Source organism: Panthera tigris, chromosome C1 (assembly GCF_018350195.1).
Source record: "Panthera tigris isolate Pti1 chromosome C1, P.tigris_Pti1_mat1.1, whole genome shotgun sequence".
NCBI classification, from domain to species: Eukaryota; Metazoa; Chordata; class Mammalia; order Carnivora; family Felidae; genus Panthera; species Panthera tigris.
In genome coordinates, this window is record NC_056667.1 from 38,319,661 (window position 1) to 38,340,343 (window position 20,683).

The window sequence follows — 20,683 nt, forward strand, 5'->3', positions numbered from 1 at the left end:
GGAGGGGGGTGGGGTGGGGTGGGGAGGGAGGTGCATGGCACCTTTGACTGATGCCCACACTGTGTGAAGCCATGCTGTGCTGGGCATGGGACACATGGAAGCAAGAACCGGTGGTGTCCTTGAGAAGTCCTTGGTCTGGTGAGTGGGAAAGACACAGAAACAAACAGAATTCACCCAGTGAGAGCAGTGCCCAGGGCAAGCACTCAGGAAGGTCCCAGGAAAAGACAGCACCTGAGGCTGATGAGTGGCCTAGGAGGGGACCCAGAGGAGAAAGATGGGAAATCCCCACCCCCCCGGGGGGGGACAGCCAGGCTTCAGGCTGGGGCACAAGGAGGGTCGTTCTGTAAAGTTCTGGGGGCAGGGACTCCAACACAGAACAGAAATGGGAGTTTGTCCACAGTGGAGAAGGGTTGGGGCTGGGCCAGCAGAGGGGCAGCACAGGGCCGCTCGGGTGACCTGGAGAGCAGAGGCTGGTGCCCAGGGGGTGTCATAAGATGGGGGCAACTTTCTAAGGAATGAGCCCCAACAGTTCTCTGTGTATAGGGAAGCTCACTCAGCCCTCTCTGGAAGGGTCTGGCAGTGCTTGGATGGAATGCACATCTGAGAAATCTGGCACCAGCTGCGGCCTCACTGACTCCAAGATTCTGAGGAAGCCCTTGAGGAAGAGGCAGGGCACAGAGCTGCTCCTCCCCACTCTCTTGCCCCGCTCCCGCTTGCTCCTAGTCCCCGCCCCCCGTCTGCTGCTCCTGCCTGCTCACCTGAGGCATTTCCTGGTTTCTTCCACCTGAACAGCCCTTTTCAGTTCACTGAATTTTCTCGCTCCCTTCAACACCTAGAGATTCACAGTGACACCGCCAGACAGCGTCATTATTCCCATTTCACAGTTGATGAAACTGAGGCTAAGGGAGACCAAGTGCCCCTGTCCGAGTGTTGTTCATAATGGAGACGAGACTCATGCCTATTTGCTGAGAACCAAAATCCTACGCTCACTCCATTGCCTCATGGTTATCTTTAAGGGAGTCAGGGGCTAAAGCAGTACACCTTGGTATGAGCTGTCAGTAGAGACGGGTAGATTCTGAGTGGCTCCTCACCAGACAGGCCATCACCTAGAGTCTTAACTTGAAAAGGCAATCCTGCCAACTGCTTATCTGGGGCTCAGCAGGGACCCCCAAACACGAGACACACATGTGGATGTGGCTTTCAGACAATGTGATTCATGATCAGCCAAGGATTCTGATCAGAACAAACATTTCTCCATGGCTCTGCCTCCGTGCCCCTGGGGAGGATAAATCCCCGTCCCCTCCCAGTGAATGACATCACTGCCCACCTGCTCAGCCAAAGCAGAAACGGGAGGCCATCGCTGAGTCCAATCCTTCTCCCCCTCCCCGTCTAATCAGCAAGTCACGGTGGCTTCACCCCAAATACACATTTCTATTTTGATGTGCCCCACCCTTCATTCCCACCACCCTGCTTTGCTCCGGTCCCCACATTTCTTGCCTGGACCATTCGACCAGGCTCCGTTTTCCCCACTCTCGGTTCTTGCCCTCACCTGTTCATCCTCTACAGTTCCACCACAGTGGTCCTTCTGAAGCACCAATGCGACCAGGTCACTCCTGGGCTTACTATCTTTCCCTGTGGCCACGTCACAGCAACATCCAGCCAGTCAGCCCAGGGGCCCACCACCCCGCAGCCTTGTCTCTCAGCAGGTCCCACTCGGACCCCACACTCCAGACCCCACTCCGAACCTCTCAAGGTGCCGAGAAGACACTGAGCTTTCCCAGTCGTTCATGCAGTCACTCATCCGTCTCCGTGTTCAACTTTTGAGGCCGTAGGCGGTGATGGGGGTAGGACAGCATTCACGTAAATACATCAGGATGGGCGGGCTCTGGAGCAGCAGCAGAGCACAGGAGAGCGCCCCCCGGTGGGGGAGCGGGGTGTATGCTCCTTCAGCCGAGGCTGGACAAGGACAACCTCTCATGAGGGAGACCCGTGTGGGCCAAGAACGGAAGGAAGTGGGAGCAGCTGTGCGGTCGTCTGCATGGAGGGCTTTTATGGCCACAGGCCTTACCCACCTCATTCCCTCTGCTGGTAACGCCTTACGCCCTCCTCAGGCCCTGAGATTCTCACCTGAAATTCATTCTCACCTCAGAAGCAGCTGGCCCCTCCTCTAGGACACTGAAGCAAAACCCACCCACTCTTCTTTTGTGCTCCTGCAATACCTCACACAGCTTGGGTCCCAGTTCTGTGGCCCGAGGCAGCTCCTTTCTTTATGGCTCCCCACCCCTTCATTCATTCATTCACTCATTCATTCCTATCTTCAACAAAAACTGCTTCAACAGCCCCTGGGGGCCAGGCCTGAAGGGACTCTATGTGCTCCACCTCATTATCCCCGGGGCAGCCTAGCACCTGGCCCAGCATGGCTTTGGCTGAGTGAATAAACATTTGAGATCATTTTATTGAAATACTTCAGAGTAAATTTGGAGACAGGCATTCCTCTGCTCAAGAGTGATTTAATAACCACAAATGCCTTTAACACAGCGGGGAGGCAAAAAAAGGTGTGCATTTTCCCTTATTGCTGCTGTTAAAATAAATGGCATTTTTAATAAAGTGTCCCCATACAGCATACAGAATGTGGCCACATGATGAAATAAATAAATATATGGTGAAATTATGCATTGCAAAGCAGACTTTTTCTGGTCTTTTGGTTATTAAATTTAATCACTTTTGAGCTGTGCCTCTACTCTTTTTCCTAGAGGCAGGTACGCTTTTGATTAAAATGTGGGCCCCAGAGCACTTGCACAGGGGAAGGCTGACTACGTCCCCAGAGGAACCGGAGCAGAGCGAGCAAACCAGATGATGGGGCCAAGGCAACAGCCACAATTTGCTTCTCACTTGATGGACGTGTTTATCCCCAGACAGAGTGCGTGGCAGTTGCGGGGCGTATGGAAATCTTGCAATTAAGGCAAAGTCTAATTAGAGGCTGCATATTCAAACTACAAAGGGAGCGCTCCGAGTGGCAGCCACTCTGGCCGGCTTTGAAACGTGATTCCCCACTCCAGTCCCTGCCTGAGCCACCATTCACTGCCTGACGAGGAAGGCCGGGGCGGGGGGCGGGTATGTATCTTATGGCCGTCCGTGGATTCCCTGGTGGCATCTGTGCCTTCACAGTCCATGGAGATGCCTTGGCCCATGGAGAACAGCACAGGTTTTGGAATCCACCAGACTTGGATTTGCATTGTCTCTGCCCATTATCGCTGCTCTAGCCTCAGAATCCCCATCTTCCTGATGGGAGTGGTGATGGGCCTCCCTTAGGGCCATGGAAGGAGCAAGCAAGGCTTTGTGGGGCCTCAGTCCGGGGGATGCACAGCTCAGGAGAGTTCCCTGCCTGGGGCCCGAGGCAAGAGTCTGGTGGGGTGGGCTCTTACTACTACATCATTCACTGTGCCCACAGGACTCTTTTGGACTTTTCTCTCAAGTACCTGACACCGTGCTCAGCTATCGATTTTGTGTGTCCACCGTGGCAAAAACCTGGGGTAAGCTGTTTCCCCTCAATGCAAACAGTACTGGGGAACGGAGGCAGCGGAAGAGACTGATGGCAGGGCTTATGATCTGGGGTTCTGGCCCAGAGCCAGCAAGAGTTCCTGAGCTTAGACTGGGGTCAAGGCGTGACTCTGAAATTGTCTTTGCCCTCAAGAAAGTCACAAGCTAGCCAGGAAGACAGATCGGAAAAGAGCACAGACGTTTACATTCCTACAACATTTTACAGGTTAAAAAGTGCTTCTGACTGATCCCTGTTTAATCCTGCCAAGAGCCTGTGAAGGAGGGGCTCATGTTGGCCCCCACGGGACTGAGCCCCAGGCCAGGTCTGCACTTCAGGCACACAGAAGAGGGTGTGTGTCTCACAGACCCCCTCACCCGGGACCCTCGCAGGCACAAGGTATCGAAACCCTTTCTGCTATCTGTTCTTTTTCTTCAGATCTCCTTTTTGTCTTTTGTCAGAAACAGCGTCAACATCGCAGACGTCTCTTTGGGGTGCCCTTGCCCCTCCCACCCCTGAGCACCTTTCCTGGCCGGGTCCTCACACTCTGAATGCTCAGCTCCCTGTCCATCAACAAACAACCTGTGCTGGTGGTTTGTTACAAGAGTTCACATACATTGTCTCAGACTCTAAGTTTCACTCAACAGCCTGCTTTTCTGACTCCACATGATGCTTTGGGTGCTTCTTTCTGCGGATACTTGTAGCTCTGCCTCATTTTCTGCTGGATGGTCTTTCACTCTATGAAGAAAGTCAGTGGGATGTGTGTGTGCACGTGCAGTTATCCTGTTGTTGGACATGTGCTTCCATCTTTCTACCATCCCCACTGCTTTGCAAGGGAAACTTGTACGCGAAGGTGAACCTTACAACATGGCTAGACCCCAACCAGCAGGGGAGGAACACTCCCCAGCTCTGTCCCACGGTGCAGGGGCTGGCACCCGGCCGGCTCTCAGTCAGTGCTGATTGCTAGAAGGCACTGAGGCCGTGATGCAAGAACAGTGGACTTGGTCTCAGAAGGACCTGGATTGGAGTCTTAACGCTCTCACTTATTAGCTGTGTGACAGTGTGCAAAAGATCTAACCTCTCTGGGCTGCAGTGTCCTCATCAGGAGAAATAAAGACAGCAATGCCAACTCTGAAATATTCTTGTTGTGGTTATTTAAATATGTGGGGTCTTCAGTGTGGATCCTGAGCGACAGGAGGAGCTCAGCAAAGCTAATGGAAAGATCTCCTACCACTGAGCAGGGGAAAGGTGTGGGGAGGCATCGCATGCTCTTGTTGGCCACCCTTCTCACTCTGCATCAGGAAGTCTGGATCAAAAGCTCAGTCTTAAAGACAAGAGGAAAAGAAAGAAAAAGATGACGAAAAGAAGCCACCTTACAATCATAATTTAAAACCCAGGGGAACCCAACCCACTTTCGAATCTGGCCGTAGTCTCTATTCCATCTGTGCCTTTAATGGGCTGACACTGGAAATCTCTAGGTGTTTGAGGTACTTGGTCCTGGGCCAGCTCCTCAAGAGGCAGCCCCAGCCCGCAAAGCCCCACCTACCCCTCCTGGGCCCTGAGGAAGGCGGCGCCAGGCTGGACTACAGAGGGTTAAATCTCTTCCTCCCCCAAGAGATTGGAGCCAGTGAGGCTGTCTGCTTAAATGGCCCATAACCATCTCCCAAACCTCCTTAGCTCAGAGAAGTGCCAAGTCAGCAAAATGAAAATAATTTAAAGAGCCATTGAAAAGAGGAACTCCGGCCTCTCTCCTTCTACCACAATGATAGCTTCTCAGCAGTGAGTGGCTCTCATTTTTCATATCCAGGGCCAGGGGCTTCCCACCCATTTGGGGAAAGAATGTGTCACAGGCTGAAATCTCTTCTCTGATGGGAGGAGGGGCAGAGGGGCAGGAGGACTATATGTCACAGGCATTGTAAATGAGGAAACCGGCTTGTCATGAGTAGTGAGTAAGCCGTAGAGATCTACTGCACAGTATAATGAATACAGAAAATACTATTGGACTATAAGTACGTAATGTGATAAATACTGCTACACTGGCAATCACAATGCATAAATGTATCAAAGTAACATACTGTGCACCTTAAACTCGCACGATGTTGCATGTCAAATTTATTCAATACAAAAAAAAAATAACAGAGGAGACTGAGGCTCATGGAAGAGCCAGCCTCAAGGCTTCGTACAGGTGAGGCGTGCCATCCTGGTTCCCTGCTTCCTCATGCTGAGGGGTGGGCGGCACCTGGTAGTCAGCACCTACTATGTGCCTGCCGTGTGCCCAGCGCTTTATGCAACAGCCCTAAAACATTGCCATTGTTATTCTTTCTACATAGCTAATAAATTTGAGGACCCAGAAGGGTCAGTCTCTTGTCCAAGGTCATGTTACTGAAAGGTGGTGGAGGAAAGGTTCAAACCCATGCTGTTTCCATGGCATCAAGGAAGCTTAGGGAAGCCCTGACACAGAGAGGAATCCAGGCCGGCAGTCTGCCCCCTCCCCGGGACTAGTTTCATCTCCCGCTCTGGGAGCCTTGCTTCTGCTGGGGCTGAGTCCCCACGAGGGCCTGCGCTGATGGGGCCGGAGCATGGGAGCCGGGAGCCGCATGGAGGGGCTGCTCCAGACACAGGTGCCCCGGGGCTCTTCGCACCCGGACCACTGCAGGGCTCACAGCCTGGTTCCCATCTGGCAGTGTCAACACTTAAGGAGGAAAGATGGTGGGCATCTGCCCCTCATCGTCGCTTACCCGGGCTATTCCAAAACCCTCCGCAACTTCTCTCTTTCTCCAAGCCCCCCACCACACCGATGCTGGCCTGACCTTTCAGCAGCTGTCTGTGGTCTTCAGAGGCCAACAGCACAGCCTGGGACCAAGGCCCTCCATGGTCTCACCCCTTCCCCCCTCTCCAGCCTTCTCTCCCAATACCAATTTCACCCCCACTCCTTGAAACTTCTCCCCTCTCCCACCTCTTTAAAAAAAATTTTTTTTTTAACATTTATTTATTCTTTGAAAGAGAGAGACAGAGTGTGAGTGGGAGAGGGGCAGAGAAAAGGGAGTCACAGATTCTGAAGCAGGGTCCAGGCTCTGAGCTGTCAGCACAGAGCCCGGTGGGGGGCTTGAACTCATGAACCATTAGATCATGACCTGAGCCGAAGTCAAATGCTTAACTGACTGAGCCACCCAGGCACCCCTACCCTCTCCCACCTCTTGCCCCTTGCTCACAGTGACAATAAACACTTACGTGGTGTTCACTGTGTGTCAGGTACAGTTCTAAGTGCTTTATAGATATTAACTTCATGCTCACAGGAACCTGAGACCTCCATTTTATGTGGAGGAAACCAAGGCCCAGACCAATTAAATAACTCACCCAGTAACTCACACAGACGTAAGTGGTGGAGCTCACACTCAGACCCAGGCAGCGTAAGGTCAGGCTCCTCAGACTTAACCACTGCCAAATCCTTTCCCTCTTTCTTGACTTGGTGGTGCCCTATCCTGGGGTAACAAGGCCAAGGAGGTCTCATGACATTCTTGTGAAGGGCTTTCTTGATCTTGCAAAACCTTAAACCTCCAGGTGGGAGAAACTGCTTTAGTGTCTGGTTTTGCACAGTCTTTGGTCATCAGGGGCCGGGAATGCAGGGTGAGATCCATTTCATCTGTACCGGCTCTGTGCTGGGCTCAGGGCCTCAGGGAGGAACACACACAAGGTAGCCCCTTTGAGCACTCACAGTCCAGCGCGAAAGATGGGTGCCCAGTGACGGTATAAGCTGATGAACTAGCAGAGGCATAAGGCAATTTATAACAGTGCTGACACATCACTGATTTCAGAAAACTATTTCAGTGGAGTCACTGTTCTCCCAAAGTAGAGAGAAATGTATGTAAGGGTGCGGTGGGGGATGCAGTGTGAACAAATCCCCACGGCCACTCTGATCAGGTTTGCAAACCAGACCCACAAGCCCCTCCCCCCCCCAACCCTGAATTTCCCCAGCATGAAAATCCCATCTCTGCTGAGTTCTGGACAGGCTGCAGGTGGCCACGAGTGAGAACTGCTGAGAAATTAATGGCAAGGAACCAAGGACAATGCTGCAGAAAAAGCTATGCTGGCATTTGTTCCTTGTGTAGCTTCTCTGATGACCATTGCAATGAGTCCAGAGGTGTCCCACATGATTGCTGGTGATCTGGGCTCACTAAAAGTTTTTGGATAAATTTCAGGTGCCCATTTCAGGGGGAGAGGAGGATAACCTTATCCAGATTCTTCCCACAGAAGAATCTATGTGGGAGTGGCCCAGGCCCTGGACGTTTATTACCCGCTTCTTCCCATAACACTATTGGCCTGATCGGGAAGACCCATGGCCTGCCCCCGGGGCAGGAGCTAAGGGACAGGCCTGTCCTTCCCACACTGGGATGAAGACACAATGACCCCAGGGTTTGTCTCTGCTCCATTCCTCTCCTTCCAACTTTGGGGTCCTTGCTTTAGTTCAGGTCTGGATTGGAGCCACAGCCTCCTACCAAATCTTTGACTTTTGCATTTATTTATTCAATAATTAAAATTTTATAATGTTTATTTATTTTTGAGACAGAGAGAGACAGAGCATGAGCAAGGGAGGGGCAGAGAGAGGGAGACAGAATCCGAAGCAGGCTCCAAGTGTCAGCACAGAGCCCAAAGTAGGGCTCGAACTCACAAACTGCGAGATCATGACCTGAGCCGAAGTCAGATGCTTAAGTGACTGAGCCACCCAGGCGCCCTATTCAATAATTTTTTAAATGAATTTATACTGTATGCCAGGAGCTGGGAATACAGCAGTGAACAAACAAGAAACCAAGATGCTGAAGTGGATAATGAATGTAATTATGAGTTTGTTAATTATTCACATATAAGAAGAACAGAGAGAGCAAATCCACAGCTCAATGTAGGTGCTTGTCAATAATTCTGGTTATTGTTTGGGGCAGGTGCGTGTTGGTGCAGAGGGAGGATGTGGGGTTCTGATCTTTCTTTCTTCTATTTCATGTCCCTGGCCCTGGAAATGGACACAGCAGATAAGTGAAACAGGGAGGCTTTGCCCTACTGATTTCTTGAAATAGTCCCTCTTCCGTTATTTCATCCAGTCTACCGCCACCCCTGGGAGGCATATGGAAAATCCCATTTTCCACAGGGCAAAGTGAGTCTCAAAATGGTGAGACTCACCTCCAAAGTCACTAAGGCCTAGGCTGCTGACTTGGCTTTGAGGCTCAGGCACCCTGTCCGTCCTTCTTACTCTCTATCCACAGCTTCTGCTGATCATGGCACATTAGTTTGAAATCACCAAGATGTAATTACATTCCACTTACCATAATTATAATGTGGAAAAGCACCTTTGTTTAGACAGGTGCTTCTCAAAGTGTGGTGCCCAGACCAGCAGCATCGGCATCACCCTGAGAACTGGATGGAAGTGTAATTTGTGAGCCTCACACCAGATCCGCTGAATGGCAAACTCTGGGGTGGGACCTGTGATCCAGGTGTCAGCAAGGCCTGTAGCTAATTCTAAAGCAGCCTGAAGTGTTAGAACCACCGGTAGAGAGGAAGAACATAGGATCTTGCCTCAGGAGACTTGGGTTTAAGTTCCATCCATTAACTATGTAACTCAGGAAATTCAAATTACCCTTCTTTATAGCCTGTTTCCTTACCTTCAACATAAAGACACATCAGAAAACTGCTATGAGGAATCACAAGCGGTAATATCTATGAGTCTTTTATATTACTAATCAATGTGATAATAATAAAGCCACTCATTCATTTGCTCAATCATTCATCCAACAAGCATTTATTGAATGCTTAGTCTGCTGGATCCAGGCCACACCTATGCTGGGAGCACCCTTTTTTGCCGTCATTTCGGTTGGGCTCAGATGCAGGCAGGCCAATAGTCTATAGATTATCCTTGGTGAGATAAAACCGGTTCTCTAAGTTTTGCTGCGCAAAGGGTATGGGCTGTGCTGTGGGGGCGAGGACAAGTGCATGCCCCACAGGGGGTCTGAGGTGCTACACCAGCAAAAGGACGTGGATTTAGCCAGGACCTATTCCGGGCCAGGCTCCTGCTCACACACTTGCATTTGGGATTTCGCTGAATCCTCAGAGCAAACCCTCAGAGGCAGTGTTACTGGCGCTGTACCATGGGGGCAAAAAGAGGCTGAGAAAGAGACATGGTTTGAGAAAGCCTCAGAGATACCTGGCATCACCACATCTGATGACAGGATATGTTGTTGTGAAAGTCCCCTTGGCTCCCACGTGCATCCCAGGTGCCAGCAGCTGAGCACCTCTCCCGGGGCCAGCTTTTCTGCTGGGAGCCTGCTAGTATGCTTCTTTGTTTTGTCCCTCCAACAATACCACAAAGTCAGAACCCCTGTCCTCGTTTTTCTGACAAGGAGACAGAAGCTCCGGAAACCGTGTGATTCACGTAGCTGGAGATGGAGCCTGGATTCAAACCTAGGATAGCCTGGCTCAGCGCCCACTCTCCTCCCCACCCCACATCTGTCCACGGCAAGGGACCCCTAGCTTCCCAGAGGGACCTGAGGGAGGGTATCGGCAAGAACAGATCTTCACCACTACCTCCTTCAAGTGCCCGGTTTTTTGAAGTCTCCTGCTTCATTTTCTTGATGAACATGCTTCTTCTATGCTCTAATCCTTCTTGTTGCTACACAGAGTGTCTTCAAGTACCAGTTAAAATGAATTCTTCCTTCCTCCTTCCCCCCACTCCCTTCCTCTCATCTGGGAGTAAAGCTGAGGCTCCAGGCAGACAGGACATAATCTCCCTCACTTTCCGCTCCTGGGACACCTCCAGCTCCCATGGCAAGGGTCCTGCAGGGCTGTCCGCCCCATGCTGACAACTTTCTCCCCCCACACACAGTCTTCCTGATTCTGCACTGCTTTTTCTTTTCCTCAGGGCATTCATCACCTTCTTCTGTAATTTTCTTATTTATTATGTTTACTATTTACCTTCCTTCTCTTCCCATTCCCCCCTCCCGCTACCCGAGCCAGAGTTTAGGCCATTTGTGCTTTTCTTCATAGATGTGTCTCAGGCATTTAGACCAGTGACGGACATGTACTAGATACTCAATAAATATTTGTTGAGTGACTGAATGAATTCCATAATTACTGATGGGGAATTTCTGGATACTAGAAATTTGGTGAGGCTAGGACACTGAATCTCTCTCCCCTTTTGCTAATGAAACAGTGAATGCCCATATCCTCAGGTGTCGGATCAGATGGGGGTTTGGAGCTATGCTTGGTGTGTGACTCCCTGCCTGGACCCAACGAGAAGTGTCTCTCAGAGTGCTGGGCACGGGTCAGACATTCAGCGCATGTAAAACGAACAGAGGGAGGGATGGATTAGCACACAAATGGCCAGTAGACAGTCACTGTCATCCTCTAGGTGGAAGCTCAAAGGCCCCATCTCAGAGCTCTTCCATGATTGCACTAGAAGGAGGAGTTCTAGCTACTAGAATAACCCAGCTTAGAGAAGGCTAATTGGGGAGGAGAAGAGGGTCTTTAGTGGAGGACCATATGGCTCTTTCCTTTTCACAGAACTAAACATTGTTATTGATAATTTGGCTAGGATACAAAAGATATATTTATATACTATAAACCTGGGAGAAAGGGCCTATCATAGAATCAAATTCCATAAGGATCTCAAAGACCCAAATGCACGCACAGACAATTCACCTAGAAAGGCATTGAAAAAGTACATCTTTATAGAGAATGAGTTAACCATGCTTCTTTAAAAATTCCAAAAACACACGGATGTCTATCCTGCTTGAGACATGGCTGAACCTTTTGGAAAGCAATATAAAAACACATGGAAAGGACTATAAAATGTCCTTGCCCTTTAACCCAGTTAGCTCAGTCCTGGGAATTTAAGAAACAAACAACTATAAATGATCATGGCAGTATTATCTCTAACAGCAAGACACTAGAGACAACAAAATGCACATAAGAGATAAGAAGGTAATCAGGACACTGTACTGGAAAGGGCATTAAAATGGTAACTATGCACATCGGGCCACAGAGGGGGAAATGTTTGCCACACGGTGTTAGATTCACAAGGCAGGATCATGGGAAGCTGGCCAGCCATGGGGACAAAGAGATGTTGCCCATGGACAGACAGGAGGGGCTCCCAGGAGCCACGCGCAGTTGGGCTTGGTTCTCGAGATTATGGTTGGATTTTCTTTCTTGGCTTTGGCTTTCCTCAAATTCTGTTTTGTATTTTAAACACAAATGGAAAAGAAGATCTCAACCAGCTGGAATGTTGGGCTGAAACCAATAAGATGAAATAGAAGAGGGATAAATGCAAAGTCCTATATTTCATTTAAGAACTATATTTAAGAACACACACTTGAATGGGTGGTGGTGGTGGTGGTGATAAAGAGCCGCTAAAAGGAAAAAGGGAAAGAAGAAGGGAAAAAAAGAAGCACTTTACTGAATCCCTGAACTAGGAAGGCAGGGACTATAGGCCTGCCGTGGCGGGAGGCCAGTATGATCACCATAACAAGTGCATAATGGACAAGATGGCTGGGGCTGGGGGACATCATGCACTTGACCAATATCTTCTACTCTAATCAATAGGGAAATCAGGAGCTGAATTTTGTTTGAGTTTCTCTGGCTTCAAGACCTATGTTCCTCTTACAACGCAGTGAACTAAAGGGACAAGTATTGTGTTAGCCAAAAAGAGAACACAGAGGAAAGTTTGGTGACCATTAACTCAACATGGGATAATTCTATCATGGAAGATGCTAATTCAGGGTCAGGACACATTCATAGAGATATGCTGTCATAAGAGGTGATACCTGCTCTAGTTAGTGCCACCCAGACCCTTCCTAAAGTACTCTGTCCAGTCTTGAACCCTACCTTTTAGGGACACAACCATAAAAGAGCAACTGGGATGGTCAGGGGTCTTAGAATTAGGGAACTGATATTGAATGCCTAGCTACTTTACTCACATTATCTTACATAGCCCTTGATATAGGTAGGGATTATGTTCCCATTTTAAAAATGAGAAAACTGAAGTTAAGAGAGGTTATAAACTTGTTCAAGGTCAGATAGTAGTAAGTGATGGTCAGGATTCAAACACAGGGCTGTCAAGTCCAGAAGCCCCACTCTGTCCCGTGTAGCCTCCTTCATGTGACAAACGGTGAAATAGAATTTGAACTACTTATTAGTTGGTGAAGAGACAGGATTGGTACCTTCAATTCCACAAAGGGCTATGAGGAGAAGCGTTGTGTGTGATTTCAGAGGAGAGAATTTGAATGACCTTAGAAATCTCAGGGAAGTAGATTTTTAGCTCAACAGAACATCTCAGTGACAGTAATAATTGGGTAGGAAGCCAACTCCCCCATGCCTGGAGGTATTCAAGCACGGCCTAGAGAGGCATTTGCTTGCAGTGGGCAGGAGATCTGGGAGGAGGACCTCGAAGTTCACTTTTGACCCGGAGGTTCCTTGAGCCTATGAAGGTTCTTGGCACAAACTGATCAATCCCTTCAAAAGAAGTGATGAAAATAACTGTTGATATGTCTATTTGCAGATACAAAAAATTATACGCCCAAGGTACACATATTTGTCCAGAGAAGACTAAACACAGAAAATGAAATGGATTCTGCTGGAAATGCTTACAGGTTAAGCTTTTATTTTCTGAAACCAAGAAAGCAAACTCTGGGAAGATGTACAATCTCAGAAATAATCAAAGGAAATATGAGGTACTAGTTTTCACCTAGTAAGTTGGCAAAATAATTTAAAACACGGTCACACACTCATTATATGTATCAAGAATGATAAAAAAAAATGTCATTCTTTTTGACCCAGGTAAAATGACCTTAAGAAAATGATAGAAAATATAAAGGGAAAAACTATGCACATGAAAATCTTCCCCTGAGTTTTTATAAAAAACCTAAAAATTTAAGGAAGAGCAATGGGCCCCTGGATGTTGGGCCTGAGGCTGGGGCTTTTCTGGGAGGAGAGCTGGGAGGTGGGGAGGGGGCCTAGCTGGTACTCACAGGAAAAGGCCATGAGCATGGAGTGCTGTGGGATAAGCACAAGCTGTCTGGAGGGCCAAAGGCAGGTATAAAAGCCAAAGTCGCCGTGTAAGAGGTCAGAGCAGGTTGGAGACTGGACTGAGGCACACTGGGGGGAGGACTTGAAAGGGTGTGGGGAGAGAAGAGAAGAATGTCAGCTCTAACCTTGGTGGCCCTTTATCCTCTCTGGCCTGGCGCTTTAATTACGTTCAGTACTTCTAGCAACACCACAATGGGATGTTATTTCCTCCATTTTGCAAATGAAGAAGCTGGTGTTCAACAAGATGACTGCATAACTCACATCAAGTGAGGTAGTAAGTGCTAGAGTGGGAACTGAACTCGAATGCATTGACCTCTAGACTTAGGCTCTCGCTCCTGTCCTCGATGGACCAATTTGCGTAGTGGGGCCTCTCAGGGGCTGGCAGCCCTCCTCCTTAGCCCCACAGCCCAGCAGATGGCTTACTCGACTGTAGCTTGATGTCTGTCTGCTTGGTGATGTTGGAATTGATGGTTAAGTTTCCTGGAGCAACAGGGAAACACGATCCAATGGAAAGAGAAGGATGCAAACCTGATCATATGCTATGATCGCAGTGTGTACGATACACTCTCTCAGCCTTGAGAAAGAGACTACAAGAGATCTATCACAATGCTTACAGGAGCGTAATTTTGGAATGTTTCCCTATTTTTCCAAAAATTTCTATGAAGTGTTTTTTATTTCTTTACAATTACAAAAGAATGTCATAATTTAGAAATGCATGCAAGAAATCCATGGGCACTTAATGGTCACTAATTCCATTCCTCGGGTAGAAGATAAAAACAAACCACATCTTTCAGTTTCATCTGGTAACAGAGAACTTGTTGCCAGGGTTTCTGAAGACAGTGCCCAAACCTCATCAATTCAGACTCTGCCAGTTGAGTCCTGGCTGTCTTGTCCTACACGACTCACTGGCCTGTCACAAGAATCAAAAGAAAGAACCTAAGTGTAAAAGTGAGGGGATACTTACTGGTGCCTGAACTGAAAGTCACCTTCTGCCTCATGTCTAACTAACCAGCACTTGGCAAACATGAAAGAGGGACTCTAGACAAGCTTTTAGGGCAGGTCCTCAGTTATTTAATACTCTCAGTTGCAAATATCCTCAGGCACTTTAAAAGGAACATGTCTTTTTACTTTGGAAACACTCTTGTTCCTTGGTTAAATCAAGTCTTCTAACGACTTCTAGTAGACTAGTATTATTCAAGAGTGGCACTTATGTCAAATGCACGTCCCCAGCCCCATCCCAAACTTACTGATTCGAGCTCACTAAGCCACGACCCACAAGTCTATATTGTAAACACCTCAGCAAATTCTTAATATTGAACATATTTGGGAAACTCTGCACTATACAAAATGAATTTGAGTTTTGTGTATGTGTTTAATGTAATAAAACTATGCATCCTTTTAAACAGTACTATAGCTCCTTCACATGGCTTGAATTAATGAGACTGGTTACTTTCCATTGATTACTTATGTTGGGTCTCTCTAAATATACCCTCAAATTACATGCTTAGAGTCTCAGCCCAGACCATTACATCCCACTCATCTTACAAGGGAAAGGTAAAAGGGTAGATTTTGTACAGACCCGGATTCTGATCCAGCTCCACTGCTGACAAATCTGAGACCTTGGCCAACATGTTATTTAATCGTTTCTGAGCCCATTTCTTCATTTGTATGGGTACGGGTATTATGGCCTTGCCCTTGCATGACAGTAACAGGGCATTGAGTACTCAAGAGGGGCTCAAAACCATTTCAGTCTAACTCGAGTATGCACCTCTCCAGATTCCCCAGCAGAATTGACTTTTATGTCCTTCCTTGTCACATCCCACTTCTGATTTTATTCTGCCTTATAAGCTAAAAGTAACTAACATCTTTGTAGCTCTTTGAGATTTCCAGAGCCCTTTATCTAGATGTTACCTATCATCCTCTCCACAACTAACCTGAGTTAGGGATCATGATCTCCACTTTAAAAGAAATGAGCCCCAGAGAGGTCAAATGACCTTGACAGAAGTGGCAAAGTCAGGACTTGAACTCAGATCCCAGAATCTTTCACACCTTGTTCAGTCCCTAATGTGTGCATTGTACATTACATAAAGCACTCACATCTCTCATAGTGTTTTTAAATATATATTTCCATGACTATTTCCCCCACCAAATTAAAAGCACTTATAAAGCAGGTACGACATTGTAATGGTCTTTGAAGGTAAATGCAGTTTTCAGGTGTGTCTTCACCATGGTTAGGGAGAAAAGGGGATGAGCTCAAGAATAATGCATACTTCTTCCGAGTCCCTCATGCATCATGCACTACTCATGCCCAAGCTGCCTCATGCTTTGAAATGAACCCATCTTAATAACATGAATTTATTGAACACTACTAAGTGTAACGAACTTTGCTCATGAAATGAGTTAAACTATGTCATTTAGAACAGTCCTGTTGTTGTTATTATTTAGTTATCCATATAGCCCATGAGGCAGACATTATTTTCCTCATTATACCAATAAGGAACCTGAGAAGTTAAGTGATCAATCCAAGATCACACTGCTAGTTTGTGGAAAGTTGGGGAAATACCATAAAAGGAAACTCACGTGTACACATCCTATTAGCAAGCATACAATATTTCACATGACAAAGGGTTATTTTATTTACTAAAACAAAATCCCTCAAAGAGGCAGCCACTTCCCCTATTTATCCCAGTGACCCTGACCTTTGGCTTAGAGACCACCAGAGAAACCAGGGGCTGAAATTTTCCAACCAATGCCTAAAAGCCAATGACCAGAAATGAAGAAAATAACAATCGCCAACATTTATTGAACACTTTATATATAGATATATAATTCTTATAGCAAGTCTGTAAGGTAGATATAATCTCCTTTTTACGGAACAGCAAATGGAAACTCAAGAGGTTAGGTTAAACCCAAAGCAAGCAGGGGAGCCAGGAGTGGAACTCAGGTGCTCAGCCCCAAACCCTTGCCATTTCCAATATACCATGCTGACTTCACAGGCATTACAGAAAGTGCAAATCAACAGGAAGATCGAATGTGGTTTGCCAGATTGTGCACCAGGCACCTTAGAGAATCAGTTACTGAATGAGATAAAAATTATGTAACTTGAAAGATCATTTTAGATATAAAAGGATAAACGAACTGACGCGAGGTGACACTGCCCCCTGCTTCCTGAAGGTAACGCTGGGCCACATCTCACATTACCACCCCCTAACAGCCCTTTACAGAGACTGATTCAATTTATCAAGGAAGTTGGATCTCAGATCATCTTGAGTGAGAAAGGCGTCTGTCTGGTCCTAAGATCTGTCCTTTGAAGTGAGAGGAAGTAATTTGCTTCCGAGACAGCCCTTCAGATCTGCAGACAGCAACCCCTCCCCTTATGAATTTTCTTGCTTTTGGCCTGAGGGTTCCACCTCTCAAAGGACACTGGTCACCTCCACTGTACACTTACTACACTTAAATAAATGAGGATAATGATTGTCTACATCAAAGAATTAATGAAGCTTTATTATAGAACAAAATAGAGGAACAGAGATAGAAGTCCTTGAATGGTAAAAATATTAGTTCAAATTCTCAGTCAAGTGATAGGCAACTCAGAGACACTTTATCCCCCTCCAAAAAAGACAGTGCTTTCCCCATCCCCAGAATGACACTGGTGCCAAGTTGCTGCCTGAGTCTCAGCAAATCCATTTGACTTCTTTGGAATGGGAAGTCCAAGTTCAGGGCAAGCCGACGACCCTGGAAGCCTGCTGGCTCCCTGCCCACATGCCACCACGCACGGTGGGGTCTCAACTGGACAGCACCATTGCCCGCAAATCACAAGCCACGCAAGAAAAACGATAAGGCTTTATGAAAAATCCAAAGTTTATTGCAAATTGTATTTTGCTTCCCTTCGTTCTTCATTTTTACAGGATTTATTGATATCCATGATTTTTTCACAGATGTACTTGTTGACTTTGGAGAGTCTCTGTGCAATTTCAGTTTCATCCACAGTTTCTTGTGCTATTCTGTCGTACAAACACTCTAGACAGGGGAAAGGAACAAGATGGCCAAGGATTAATGGTGAATTTAAGTACAATCTTGTAAGGTGGCACAAAGAAAATGTACCTCCTGACATACTTCCCAAATACCAATTCACGTATCTGGCACTGCTGTACGTTTAAATTTTCAATACAAATGTACTTAGAAAAAAGTAGATATATGCTGTAAGTTTACACTTTAAAAATAATGATACAATATCCATATGCCCACTACCCAGTTTCATAAACATTATTGGTCCTTCTGATGCCTCTGGATGCCCCTCCCCAATCCCATCGTTTCCTCACCCTCCCCAGATGTAAGCACTCTCCTGGATTTTTTCTTTCTTTTCTTTTTGTGTTATCACATATGTACACATTCTTATATAATGTATTGTTTACTCTTCCCTGTTTTTTTTAAAATAATTTTTAATGTTTATTTATTATTGAGAGACAGAGAGAGAGCATGAGCATGGGAGGGGCAGAGACAGGAGGAGACACAGAATCTGAAGCAGGCTCCAGGCTCTAAGCTGTCAGCACAGAGTCCGACACGGGGCTTGAACTCAGAAACCACGAGATCATGACCTGAGCCGAAGTCAGACACTTTACCAACTGAGCCACCCAGGCGCTCCTACGCTTCCCTGTTTTTAACTTTTTTTTACAGGTATATCCACATCTTATATATCTTTCTTTTTCTCACTCAACATTACATAAATTTCGTGATTTACCCAAGTTGAAGTGTGTGGCTACAGGTCAATCATTTTCACTGATGGGTAGTGTTCTCTGGAGTGGACTGTTCCACAATTTGCTGATCCATTTTATTGCCAATGGATACTCGGATTGTTTCCAGTGTTTTGCAATTACAAACACCCTGGTGCGTGTCTCATGGGGTACACATGCAGGAAATTCTCCAGTGAGGGCCAAGCTGTGGCACTGCTGATCACTAGGGTGTGTGCATACTCAACTTTACTAGGTGATGTCTAGTAAATTGTTTTCCAAAGTGGTTTGCTGCCTGGAACTCCTGACAGTAGTGTATGCAAGTACTGGTTGCCTCATATCTTCAAAAGCACTTGACATTGCCCGGTTATTAAGGATTTGACAGCCCGGTGGGTGTGAAGTGGTATCTCAACGTGGTGATTACTAACGAGGCTGAGGTCGGCCGCTCTTAGTGAGTCTGACGTTTGCTGTGATGAAACAAAGAGTGAGCCCCAGACAAGGTCTGACAGGAGCCTGACTTCTGCCCACTTTCTAGCCTGGGCACCTGAGGCAAATCATTGCCCTAGATTCCTCACCTGCTTACCAAGAACAACAAACCACAGGTTATCTTTAAGGCTGCCATGAAGCATGATAAACATTTTGCAAGCCTTCTTCGAACCGTAGAGAACATTACACCTGTATGGAGTTGTTACAATTATTTTATGTACATACACCTGTCCACTCCTGGGTCCTACCACAGTGCTTGCAGAGGGGCAAGGTTCAGTAAATATATGTTAAGTGAACGAATGAATAGTTTTCCAGAGAAACTCCAGAGGTCATAAAAATTCTGGACATAAGGGGACTACGCATGGAGAACATACCAGTGGAGTATATAATCATGGGCAAGAATTTTAACTTCTTTGAACCTGCGCTTCCTCACCTACAAAACAGGAATGGAGACCTACTCTTAAGGAGTTGCTATGGAGGGTAAACAACATCTTGTCTACCAGGCCAGCCCAGAGCAGGTAATCCTGCTGGAAGTGCAGAATGTCGGCACTCGATGGGACTGTGGGGACTAACACGTGCTGACCCCTCCTCTGGCATGTGGGAAAGCGGAGGCCTGGAGAAAGTACGGACAGAGCTCACTGTGCCTTCCCCAACGCTGAGCTCTTCCTGGGTGTGCAGCCAGCCCGCCTCCGGGTGCCATCCACACTGCAGGTGCATGTGCTATGGGCATCCCGGGTCCCGGGCACCCTCCCCTCCCCACTGAGAACGGGTTTGCACAGAGAAGCCTTTAAAAGCTTTTGGTTGACCTCCACTACTCCCTGACTACTCCCAAGCCGCTTATCTCCACTTCATCTTGTCTTGGCCTTTCCACAGGGACTGAGACAAGAAGGTAGGAGGCCCGGTCTCTCTCCAGTCTTGCCTTCTGCTAAGTTTACCTGCAATTCTCTCCTGCTCCAGGCTATCCCACAAATCAGTGTCTTTGACAATCTCTTTCCCGATTACCCTGGCTCCATCCTTCAGCTGCCTAAATCCTATTCATCCTTCCAGATTCAGCATCCCTGGGGCCTACCAGATCAAACTGGGAGACCCCACTCTGCTGATTGCCTCTGCACCCCCACACTTGCCTGGCTCTCTGTCTCAAAGCACTGATCATGGTCTAATAAAACTGTGACCAGTGCCTCCCCTACAGATGGGAACGCTTGGACAGTCTGTCTCCAGCCCTGAGCCGGGAGGAAGCAGATACTCACGGTGACTTTGCTGGAACCTGAACCAAGTGAGGGAGACAACTTGTGCTGAGAACTGTTTCGAAGTTCAGGAGTTCGAATCTGGCTCTTGCCCTAGTTGCTGTGCAACCTCTAAGTGGGAACCAGTCTGGGTCTCAGTTTTACCATCTGTAAAAGTAGGATGGCAAACCACATGATCCAAGGAGATTCTTCCAGCGCTAAGTCTTTAGCTGTCTGGAAGGTAGTAGGGTGGTAAAGAGGCTGAGGAGAGAGAAGGGGAGAGAAGGACAGTGGGTGTGATGGCCCTTGGAGCACTGGCAGGGGTCACAGAAGAGGCAGGAAGAGAAAGGGGCAAATGCAGGAGTGTTTTCCAAGAGGCCTCCCCAGTATCCCAAGCGTTCCTGTGTCTCGGGGGCAAGAGCGCTGAGCGGCCCCTGAGGTTGATTAAAGGCTTTGTTAGACTCTAGGTATTAATCACCTGCACTTGCTGGGAATGTCTCCCTCTGCGAGGGAGCATTTGAGATTATTGCTTAATTAACAAGGTTTATAACAGCGCTAATGTGTCCTATTAAAAAAGTTATAAAAATTATCCAGAACTCAATGCTGTGGCTCATTTAGGAAACTCAGACATTCTGCAAAAG

At 47.4% G+C, this 20,683-nt stretch overlaps 1 protein-coding gene across 20 annotated transcripts in view; it reads right to left on the reverse strand.

Moving 5' to 3' along the window:
- The window catches only part of LOC102965268 (BEN domain-containing protein 5), a 1,451,018-nt gene that overhangs the window by 189,665 nt on the left and 1,240,670 nt on the right, over positions 1-20,683 (reverse strand). For 12 of the 20 annotated variants that reach the window (XM_042997069.1, XM_042997071.1, XM_042997079.1 and 9 more), the window contains one exon: positions 17,087-17,623. The exons of 4 other annotated variants lie outside the window; for them this stretch is intronic. In XM_042997069.1, the coding sequence (XP_042853003.1) occupies positions 17,466-17,623 (158 nt within the window). In that variant the 3' untranslated portion in view covers positions 17,087-17,465. 4 more of the 20 variants (XR_006221402.1, XR_006221404.1, XR_006221403.1 and 1 more) reach the window with 4 other exon arrangements.